This window comes from Bombina bombina, chromosome 5, assembly GCF_027579735.1.
Source record: "Bombina bombina isolate aBomBom1 chromosome 5, aBomBom1.pri, whole genome shotgun sequence".
Taxonomy (NCBI): Eukaryota; Metazoa; Chordata; class Amphibia; order Anura; family Bombinatoridae; genus Bombina; species Bombina bombina.
Genome location: NC_069503.1, coordinates 479,170,925 through 479,182,976, shown reverse-complemented (window position 1 = coordinate 479,182,976; position 12,052 = coordinate 479,170,925). Strand labels below are relative to the sequence as shown.

General features: G+C 38.8%; 1 protein-coding gene across 1 annotated transcript in view; it reads left to right on the top strand.

Moving 5' to 3' along the window:
- Positions 1–12,052, top strand: part of LOC128660490 (uncharacterized) — a gene marked incomplete in the record, with an annotated part of 570,712 nt that overhangs the window by 124,359 nt on the left and 434,301 nt on the right. The window contains 2 exon segments of the mRNA XM_053714367.1: positions 5,443–5,491; positions 7,306–7,339. Of these exon segments, the coding sequence (XP_053570342.1) occupies positions 5,443–5,491; positions 7,306–7,339 (83 nt within the window).

Here is a 12,052-nt window from a genome sequence, read left to right as displayed (position 1 = left end):
CTTTTCTGAAGTGTGTTTCAGATCTAGAGCTTTCAGGGGTAATCATACCAGTTCAGTTTCAGGAACAGGGTCTGTGGTTTTATTTACATCTATTCATTGTCCCAAAGAAAGAAAATTCATTCAGGCCAGTTCTGGATCTGAAAATTTTGAATCGTTTTGTAGAAGTGCCAACTTTCGAAATGGTCACTATAAGGACTTATTCTGCCTTTTGTTCAGCAAGGTCATTATATGTCCATGATAGACTTACAGGATGCATATCTTCATATTCCAATCCTGACCACTATCGGTTTCTGAGATTCTCTTTTCTAGACAAGCATTGTCAATTTGTTGCTCTTCCATGTGGCCTAGCGACAGCTCCAATAATTTTTCAAAGGTTCTCGGTGCTCTACTCTCTGTAATCAGAGAACAGGGTATTGCATTGTTTCCTTATTTGGACGATATCTTGGTACTAGCTCAGTCTTTACATTCTGCCGAATCTCACACAAATCAACTAGTGTTGTTTCTTCAAAGACATGGTTGGAGGATCAATTTACTGAAAAGTTCCTTGATTCCTCAGACAATGGTCACCTTTTTAGGTTTCCAGATAGATTCAGAGTCATGACTCTGTCTCTAACAGACAATAGACAAATGAAATTGATTTCAGCTTGTCGAAACCTTCAGTCTCAATCATTCCCTTCAGTGGCTATGTGCATGGAAGTTTTAGGTTTCATGACTGCAGCATTGGACGTGATCCCCTTTGCTCGTTTTCATATGAGACCTCTTAAGCTTTGTATGCTGAATCAATGGTGCAGGGATTATACAAGGATATCACAATTAATATTCTTAAATCCAAATGTTCGACTCTCTCTGACTTGGTGGTTAGATCACCATTGTATAGTTCAAGGGGCTTCTTTTGTTTGTCCAACCTGGACTGTTACACTGTTATCACAACAGATGCCAGTCTTTCAAGTTGGGGAGCTGTCTGGGGATCTCTGACAGCACAAGGGGTTTGGAAATCTCAAGAGGCGAGGTTACCAATCAATATTTTAGAACTCCATGCTATTTTCAGGGCTCTTCAAGTTTGGCCTCTGTTGGAGAGAACCATTCATTTGTTTTCAAACAGACAATATTACAACTGTGGCATATGTCAATCATCAGGGTGGGACTCACAGTCCCCTAGCTATGAAAGAAGTATCTTGGATACTTTCTTGGGCGGAATCCAGCTCTTGTCTAATTTCTGCAGTACATATCCCAGGTGTAGACAATTGGGAAGCAGATTATCTCAGCCGTCAGACTTTCCTCCTGGGGGAGAGGTTTCTCCATTCAGATGTGTTTTTATAGATGTGAGGTCTTCCATAAATAGATCTTATGGCTTCTCATCAAAACAAGAAACTTCCCAGGTACTTGTTCAGGTCCAGGGATCCTCAGGCGGAGTTGGTGGATGCGTTAGCAGTTCCTTGGTTTTACCAACCTGCTTATATCTTCCCGCCTCTAGTTCTTCTTCCAAGAGTGATCATCATGGAGCAAACATTTGTGTTTCTGGTAGCACCAGCATGGCCTCACAGGTTCTGGTATGCTTATCTTGTCCGGATGTCCAGTTGCCAACCTTGGCCACTTCCTTTAAGATCAGACCTTCTGTCTCAAGGACCGTTTTTCCATCAGGATCCCAAATCGTTAAATTTAAAGGTATGGAAATTGAACGCTTAGTCATAGAGGTTTCTCTGACTCAGTGATTGATACTATGTTACAGGCTCGTAAATCTGTTTCTAGGAAGATTTATCATTGAGTTTGGAAGACTTATATTTCATGGTGTTCTCATAAATTCTCTTGACATTCTTTCAGAATTCTTAGAATTTTACAGTTTCTTCAGGATGGTTTAGATAAAGGTTTGTCTGCAAGTTCCTTGAAGGGACAAATCTCTGCTCTTTGTTTTATTTCACAGAAAGATTGCTAAGCTTCCTGATATTCACTGTTTTGTACAGGCTTTGGTTCGTATCAAACCTGTCATTAAATTAATCTCTGCTCCTTGGAGTCTTAATTTGGTTTTGAAGGCTTTACAGACTCTTCCTTTTGAGCCTATGCATTCTTTGGATATTAAACTACTTTCTTGGAAAGTGTTGTTCCTTTTGGCTATCTCTTCTGCTAGAAGAGTTTCCGAATTATCTGCTCTTTCTTGTGAGTCTCTTTTTCTGATTTTCGATCAGGATAAAGCAGTTTTGCGGACTTCATTTAAATTTTTACCTAAAGTTGTGAATTCTAACAACATTAATAGGGAAACTGTTGTTCCCTCTTTGTGTCCTAATCCTAAGAATTCTTTTGAGAGATCCTTACATTCTCAGGATGTTGTAAGTGCTTTGAAATATTATGTTAAAGCTACTAAAGATTTCAGGAAGAATTCTAGTCTATTTGTTGTCTTTTCTGGTTCTAGAAAAGGTCAGAAAGCTTCTGCCATTTCCTTGGCATCTTGGTTAAAGCATTTGATTCATCAGGCTTATTTGGAGTCGGGTCAGGCTCCGCCTCAGAGAATCACAGCTTATTTTACTAGATCAGTCTCCACTTCATGGGCTTTTAAGAGTGAAGCTTCAGTTGATCAGATTTGCAAAGCAGCGGCTTGGTCTTCTTTGCATACATTTACTAAATTCTACCGTTTTGATGTATTTGCCTCTTCGGAAGCAGTTTTTGGTAGATAAGTTCCTTCAGGCAGCTGTTTCAGTTTTATTCCTCTGCTTATGTTTTAAGTTTTCTTCTTTTCAATTATAAGAAAAACATATTTTTTTGGATGTGGATTTAATTTTTTCAGCGGAAAATGGCTGTTTTTAATTTTTATCCCTCCCTCTCTAGTGACTCTTCTATGGAGTACCACATCTTGGCTATTACTATCACTAGCTCATGGACTCTTGCCAATTACATGAAAGAAAACATAATTTATGTAAGAATTTACCTGATAAATTCATTTCTTTCATATTGGTAAGAGTCCATGAGACCCATCCATTTTATGGCGGTTATGGTTTTTTTGTATAAAGTTCAATTATATTTCCAGTTCCTTTTTTTTATTTTTTATAATTATTATTTTTTATTGAAACAATCTTAAGCAATTTTAAACAGTCCTGCAGAGAAAATTTCCTTGTTACCTAAAAGGTAATTAAAAGTCCCAGAGTGTACATGCAGTTATTCAAGAATGTCTACCTTAATGTTTAGCATTCCATTCCTAAATCAAATATTTGAAGATTAGGTGTATCCTATAACTTAACTGTTGTGTCTGGATTGTTGGCCTGATGTTATGTTATTTTTAGGATGTTCCAGGTTTCACATTCAGATATTCCTCCCAAATTAAACATATGGAGTGATAGTCATCTTTTCGGTTTGTCTGTACATAATGATATTTTTCTAATGTTAAGGCATGTGTGACTACAGTTTTCCACATAGCTACTGAAGGGAGCTCAGGTTTTTTCCAACTTAGAGGAATTAATTTTTTCCCTGAGTTGATCAATATTGTCAGATGCGCTAATCTGAATTTACATGTTATTTTAGGGAAAAGATTGAAAAGGAAAGTCCAGATGGTAAAAGGAAGGGAAATGTTCAATGCCCTCCAGTTCATTTTTTAAAGCTTTTTACTCCTTTTTCTATCACTCCACTTCTTGGCTATTTGTTAAACTGAATTGTGTGTGTGGTGAGGGGTTTATTTATAGGCATTTTTTATTGGCATTTTGAGGTTTGGGAAACTTTGCCCCTCCTGGTAGGATTGTATATCGCATACGTCACTAGCTCATGGACTCTTGCCAATTTGAAAGAGATGAATTTATCAGGTAAGTTCTTACATAAATTATGTTTTTGTTGTGTTCTGGAGAGGGCGAGTACCGTTACTTGGGTTTACACTATTGCTGGGCATCATGTTAGCTCTATTCCCTCACTATAGCAGTACCTTTGCTGTATTATTTCTGAGGTGTTTTTACCGTTAACTCAGTTTACACTATTGCTGGGAATTGTGTTATCTCTATTCCCTTACTAAAGTAGCACCTTTGCTGTATCTTTCACTTTGTGATTCAGGATTTAACAGACCACCCTCTTTAGAGGGAAGAGCCACTAATTTATGATGTTAAAGGGACAGTCTAGTCAAAATGAAACTTTCAAAATTCATATAGGGCATGCAATTTTAAACAACTTTCCAATTTACTCTTTTAATAAAATTTCATTATTCAGACATCCAGTTCTCCTCCATGGCTTCTTCTACAACGTCAAGATCTACTGTCTCAAGGTCCTCTATTTTGCCAAGATCTAAAGTCTCTGAATTTGATGCCGTGGAGGTTGAACGCTTAATTTAAAAAAAAAAAATTAAACATTTTTTTGGATGTCGTAATAAATACTCTTCTACAGGCCAGAAAGCCAATAACTAGAAAAATGTATCACAAAATTTGGAAGATATATTTTTCTTGGTGTAAATCTCGAGGATTCACTTGGCATTCCTTTTACGATTACTAGAATTCTCCAATTTCTTCAGGATGGATAAGATAAAGGTTTATATGCAAGTTTCTTGAAGGCTCAGGTTTCGGCTCTCTCACCAGATGTACAAACTTTTTTATATAGGCCTTGGTAGAATTCGGTCTGTTTATAAAGTCCATTTCTCCTCCATAGAATCTAAATTTGTATGTCCCAATCCTTCAAATTCCAAAGAGAGTTCTTCATAACCTAGATGTGGTTAGGACCCTAAAGATTTACTTACAGGCCACTAAGGATTTCAGACAGAGTCCCAACTTATTTGTCCATCATTCTGGTCCTTGCAGGGGACAAAAATCTACACCAGTTACTCTAGCCTCTTGGTTGAGATGATTCACAAAGCTTACTTTGTGGTAGGAAAGTCGTCCCATAAATGTATAACGGCTCATTCCACTAGATCAGTTTCTACTTTGTGGGCTTTGAATAATGAAGCATCAATGGAACAGAATTGTAAAGCTGCAACCTGGTCTTCTTTACACAGATTTGCCAATTTTACAGTTTTTGCTTCATCTGAAGTTTTTTTTGCAGGAAAGTCCTTCAAGCTGCAGTGTCTGGTAAATAACTGCCTTATCCTTTTTCATTCCTTGTCGTGGTCCACGGCTTCGGTATTAAATCCCACATGTCAAGTCTTGAAAATAATTTCAGGGTGGTGAGAGTCCACGAGACCCCACCCTTTTACATTTTATTAATTGGGTGGCGTTTTTTATTTCCACCTCTTTCCCATGCGTCGTCTTGCTTACTTGTTTGTCCCTTTCCTCTGCTCAGCTATATGTTAACTAAGTAATACAGGGAAGTGGGGGCTTAAAAGCTCTTGTTTTTTGGGGTATCTTGCCTTCTCCAAGCGTCGGGAATTCAATCCCACATGTCAAGGCTTGGGGACTCTCACCACCCTGATATGTATATGAAAATATATCAGGTATGCATGAATATTATTTTTCTTTATTTTTTTTGTGTTCATCTTTTGTGTAGATTGAATACATATCTGAAGATCAATACAAAGAGCAATACAGAGAAATAGGTAAGTATTTGGAAAAAAAACATTCTTATTGTAAGAATATATTTTGTCCTCCTAGGTATTAAATATTACATCCCTGAAATGAAAAATCATAGTGTAGAGAATTAGGGTGATATATATATATATATATATATATATATATATATATATATCTAGATATAAGTAGAATGTTACCACTCAGTGTCAGTGAGTGGAAACAAGCGTTACTCTAAAAAAATGCGCTAGTCAGAGGTCTGAAAATCTCATAGAGCAGCTATTAGGGTACAAATATTGTGTAATAGACTAAGTCTATACAATATAAGAGGATATGTATCAAAGGACAAACAGCGCTTATAGATTTTCTTACAAACTGTATACATTATAGAGTCTCGACAGTGTTGGTAGGTAAAAGTAGATGAGAGGAAAGGAATATATCTATATGGTTGTACGCTTGTATATTAAAGTCTTAGATGAAATATGAAGATCCAGGTGTAGTGTAGGAGTATTAGATACCCTTACCAAAAGTTACCTCAATCCTATGAGGTAAGTTTGCCGCATTGGAGGATGTATCTGATGATTGGATGAGTCCCAGGTATTCTGATCTGTATAGTTACGCTGCCTCTTGGAGTAGAATGGGATGTGGGTCCCCTTTGTGCTGGTTTTCTTAGAAAACTTCCTGGGCTTGTTGCCTCTTGGAGCTTGGTTCTCTTGTCTTGGTATGAACTTTCTCGTCCAGGTATATACCCAAAAAGACAACAAACCCCTCTCCTCTGCAAATGAAAGTGATATGCCGTCTGACTCAGGCACACACGGTACAAACTGAAGTGCCAAGTCTATCTCAAACAGTCTGTCTCAAACTGTGCATAGTGGTTTAGTGCACTACACTACTGGGTATATACCTGGACGAGAAAGTTCATACCAAGACAAGAGAACCAAGCTCCAAGAGGCAACAAGCCCAGGAAGTTTTCTAAGAAAACCAGCACAAAGGGGACCCACATCCCATTCTACTCCAAGAGGCAGCGTAACTATACAGATCAGAATACCTGGGACTCATCCAATCATCAGATACATCCTCCAATGCGGCAAACTTACCTCATAGGATTGAGGTAACTTTTGGTAAGGGTATCTAATACTCCTACACTACACCTGGATCTTCATATTTCATCTAAGACTTTAATATACAAGCGTACAACCATATAGATATATTCCTTTCCTCTCATCTACTTTTACCTACCAACACTGTCGAGACTCTATAATATATACAGTTTGTAAGAAAATCTATAAGCGCTGTTTGTCCTTTGATACATAAATATATATATATATATATATATATATATATATATATATATATTTACCACTTTAAGTTTTAAAACAACCAATCTAACCTTATAGTTAATTTCTGTTCTAATTCTTACACTTTCTAATAACATTGCAAAAGTTGCCTATACATTTGGTTCATCACATAAATTTCTATATTTGGTGGTTATATATACTTTTCTGTGTATATTTAGTACATCAATGGTGTTGCAGCTGATGCCACTAGTGATGTCATTGTGTCATGTGATGCAAAGCTCTCAAGGGGTTAGAGCAGTTCAAAACAATCGTAAACTCTGAAATTTCTTACAATATCACTTACATGCTTGAAAACCTTATAACAATTATATATACACAAGAATCATTATTTGCTACTGAGTAATGTTAGCTTTTCCATTTGGATGTATAAAGATTATTTATGGTATAAATATTTTTTTTTATATTGCATGCATTTTCAAGAATACTGTATTTTGCACCATGTAAAATTTTAAAAGATAAACTGGTTACTTTCCTCCCCATTTCAGTTGGTTGGAAACAGAAGAGAGATAACACTGCACAGTAAGTATATACAGATATGTGCTTATGTATGTATAACTTTTCTCCTGTGAATAATAGCAAACTTTAAATCTAAAAACTGCATTAAAGGGACATAATACTCATATGCTAAATCACTTGAAACTGATGCAGTATAAGTGTAAAAAGCTGACAGGAAAATATCACCTGAGCATCTCTATGTAAAAAAGGAAGATATTTTACCTCACAATCTCCTCAGCTCAGCAGAGTAAGTTCTGTGTAAAAAGTTATACTCAACTGCTCCCAGCTGCAGGTAAAAATAAAAAAAAATGAAGAAATGAACAGCAGCCAATCAGCATCAGCAGTGCTGAGGTCATGAACTCTTACTGTGATCTCATGAGATTTGACTTAACTCTCATGAGAATTCATAGTAAGCTTCCTTTACCTGATTGGTGAGTGCACGATGCTCATCCCTTCAGATGTCCCAGGACAGACACACTAAAATGCTGCTTAGAAATCCTTTACAATGGGAGGTGGCTACTGAGGAACTTTTGAGGTAAAATATCTTTCTTTTTTACATAGAGATGTTCAGGTGATATTTTCTAATCAGCTTTTTACAGCTATGCTGCATCACTTTCAAGTGTTTAAACATTTGGGTATTATGGCCCTTTAACCATAACATTTATTTTAGACTATTTTGAAGTTATATTCTCATCTTTGTTGTATTAAATTAATATAACACATTTGTTTATCTATAAAGAAGATAAATCTCACATTCATTCTCGTTACAGCTGAAGTTAAAATGCCTACAAACGGTTTGCAATAAATTGCTTACTTTTTATTTTGTATATCCCTAGTAGTAGAAAACTGCAAAAATGGTCTGTTATGCAATGCCTTAATCCCCTTCAAGAGTATTAAATACGCTTGACAGCTCCCTATCCAGTAGAAGTCAAAGACCTTTGGATTTCATATTTCTCTGATCCATAAACAGTGCTTGGTGCTACTACTGCTAATGTCCTTTAGAGATCAGATTCTCCTCCCTGGTTTCGGCTGTAGAAATATGGAATATGGCAGCCACTAGAAGTGTATCCTATTTTGTCTTCCTGATACTTTCATGGTCTGTAGACAGTGGCGTATTTAGGTTTTGTGCTGCCCTAGGCACTCAAAATTCTGCTGCCTCCCACCCGCACAGTACATGAAAAACTCTTAAATGGGTGATAAAACATAACAAATATTTGCATATTTTGACCAGAATATCATGTAGTTTTATATATGCTCCAGTTAGTGCAGAATTAAATAACATTGTTTTCTCTTGTTAAGTGTGTTCAGTCCACGGGTCATCCATTACTTATGGGATATATTCTCCTTCCCAACAGGAAGTTGCAAGAGGATCACCCAAGCAGAGCTGCTATATAGCTCCTCCCCTCACATGTCATATCCAGTCATTCTCTTGCAACCCTCAACAAAGAAGGAGGTCGCGAGAGGAGCTGGAGTTTTTACTTAACTATTCTTCAATCAAAAGTTTGTTATTTTAAATGGCACCGGAGTGTGCTGTTTTTCTATCTCAGGCAGTATTTGGAAGAAGAAACTGCCTGCGTTTTTTATCTATGATCTTAGCAGGCGTAACTAAGATCCACTGGCTGTTCTCGACATTCTGAGGAGTGGGGTAACTTCAGAAACTGGGAATAGCATGCGGGGTCCTCCGCAAATGAGGTATGTGCAGTACTTTATTTTCTGGGAATGGAATTGACTAAGAAAATACTGCTGTTACCGTATGATGCAAGTACAGCCTTAAATGCAGTAGTAGCAACTGGTATCAGGCTGATAAATGTATGCGCAGTCGAGTTATATTCTAGGGACTAGAATTTGACTGAGAAAATACTGTTAACACTGAAATAATATTTAAGCCTTCTCTGCAGTGGTAGCGACTGGTAGCAGGCTTAGTGATAGCTTTGCATGACATTGAAAAATGTTGTTTTTTAATAAAACGTTTACTGGCATGTTATTCGTTTTTTGTGAGGTACTTTGGTGATAAATCGCTTTGGGCATGATTTTTTCCACATGGCTAACATATTTTTCTGCATGGAAACAGTTATATCAGGGCTCCCACTGTTGTGATTGGAGTGGGAGGGCCCTTGTTTTAGCGCCTTGTTGCGCAGTTAAAATTATTGCACAGTCTTTCTGCTTCTTCCTCCTTGATCCAGGACGTCTCTAGAGAGCTCAGGGGTCTGCAAATTTCATTTGTGAGGGAGGTAATCAGTCACAGCAGATCTGTGACAGTGTGCTGACTGTGATTAAAAGCGTTAAATCTTAATTGATATCTGTTTTATCCGTTTTGGGTATCGAGGGGTTAATCATCCTTTTGCTAATGGGTGCAATCCTCTGCTAATAATACACTTTTTGCTAAGAATTGTTTAATTATATCTGTATTTTTGAAGCGCTGCAGCGTTTTTTATATTGCTTGTAAAACTTATTGAAAGTGATTTCCAAGCTTGTTAGTTTCATTGCTAAGTCTGTTTTAAACATGTCTGATTCAGAGGAAACTGTTTGTTCATCATGTTCAAAAGCCAATGTGGAGCCCAATAGAACGATGTGTTCCAATTGTATTGATATTGCTTTGAATAAAAGTCAATCTGTACCGATAAAGAAGCTATCACCAGACAACGAGGGGGAAGTTATGCCGCCTAACTCTCCTCACGTGTCAGTACCTGCGTCTCCCGCTCGGGAGATGCGTAGGATTGAGACACCTAGTACATCTAGGCCCTTACAAATCACTTTACATGATATGGCTAATGTTATGAAAGAAGTATTATATAATATGCCCGAATTAAGGGGCAAACACGATGGCTCTGGGTTAAGGACAGAGCGCGCTGATGACACGAGAGCCATGTCTGATACTGCGTCACAATTTGCAGAACATGAGGACGGTGAGCTTCATTCTGTCGGTGACGGTTCTGATCCGGGGAGACCGGATTCAGAAATTTCAAATTTAAGCTTGAGAACCTCCTTGTGTTACTAGGGGAGGTATTAGCGGCTCTGAATGATTGCGACACGGTGGCAATTCCAGAGAAATTGTGTAGGTTGGATAGATACTATGCGGTACCGGTGTGTACTGACGTTTTTCCTATACCAAAAAGACTTACAGAAATTATAAGTAAGGAGTGGGATAGACCCGGTGTGCCTTTTTCCCCTCCCCCAATATTTAGAAAAACGTTCCCTATAGACGCCACCACACGAGACTTATGGCAGACGGTCCCTAAGGTGGAGGGAGCAGTTTCTACGTTAGCCAAGCGTACCACTATCCCGGTGGAGGATAGCTGTGCTTTCTCAGATCCAATGGATAAAAAATTAGAGGGTTATCTTAAGAAAATGTTTGTTCAACAGGGTTTTATATTGCAGCCTCTTGCATGCATTGCGCCTGTCACGGCTGCAGCGGCATTCTGGTTTGAGTCTCTGGAAGAGGCGATTTGCACAGAGCCGTTGGATGAGGCCTTGAGCAAAGTTAGAACCCTTAAGCAAGCTAATGCGTTTGTTTCAGATACCGTAGTACATCTAACCAAACTTACGGCTAAAAATTCCGGATTCGCCATACAGGCGCGCAGAGCGCTCTGGCTTAAATCCTGGTCAGCGGATGTAACTTCCAAGTCTAAAACTACTTAACATTCCTTTCAAAGGGCAGACCTTATTCGGGCCCGGCTTGAAGGAAATTATTGCTGACATTACGGGAGGTAAGGGCCACGCCCTTCCTCAGGACAGGGCCAAACCAAAGGCCAAACAGTCTAATTTTCGTGCCTTTCGTAACTTCAAGGCAGGAGCAGCATCGACTTCCTCCGCTCCAAAACAGGAAGGAACTACTGCTCGTTACAGACAAGGTTGGAAAGGCAACCAGTCATGGAACAAGGGCAAGCAGGCCAGAAAGCCTACTCCCGCCCCTAAGACAGCATGAAGTCAGGGCCCCCTATCCAGAGACGGATTTAGTGGGGGGCAGACTTTCTCTCTTTGCCCAGGCTTGGGCAAGAGATGTGCAGGATCCCTGGACGTTAAAGATTATATCTCAGGGATACCTTCTGGATTTCAAATCCTCTCCTCCACAAGGGAGGTTCCATCTTTCGAGGTTATCGACAAACCTAGTAAAGAGAGAGGCATTTCTACAATGTGTACAAGACCTCTTAATCATGGGGGTGATCCACTCAGTTCCGCGATCGGAACAGGGACAAGGATTTTACTCAAATCTATTTGTGGTTCCCAAAAAAGAGGGAACCTTCAGACCAATCTTGGACTTAAAGATCTTAAACAAATTCCTAAGGGTACCATCGTTCAAGATGGAAACCATTCGAACCATCCTACCCATGATCCAAGAGGGTCAATATATGACCACAGTGGACTTAAAGGATGCTTACCTTCATATACCGATTCACAAAGATCATTATCGGTACCTGAGGTTTGCATTTCTAGACAGGCATTACCAGTTTGTGGCTCTTCCCTTCGGGTTAGCCACGGCCCCGAGAATTTTTACGAAGGTTCTGGGCTCACTTCTGGCGGTACTAAGACCACGAGGCATAGCGGTGGCTCCGTACCTAGACGACATTCTGATACAAGCGTCAAGTTTTCAGAATGCAAAGTCTCATACAGAGATAGTTCTAGCATTTCTGAGGTCGCATGGGTGGAAAGTGAACGTGGAAAAGAGTTCTCTGTTACCACTCACACGGGTTCCTTTTCTAGGGACTCTTATAGATTCTGTAGAGATGAAGATTTACC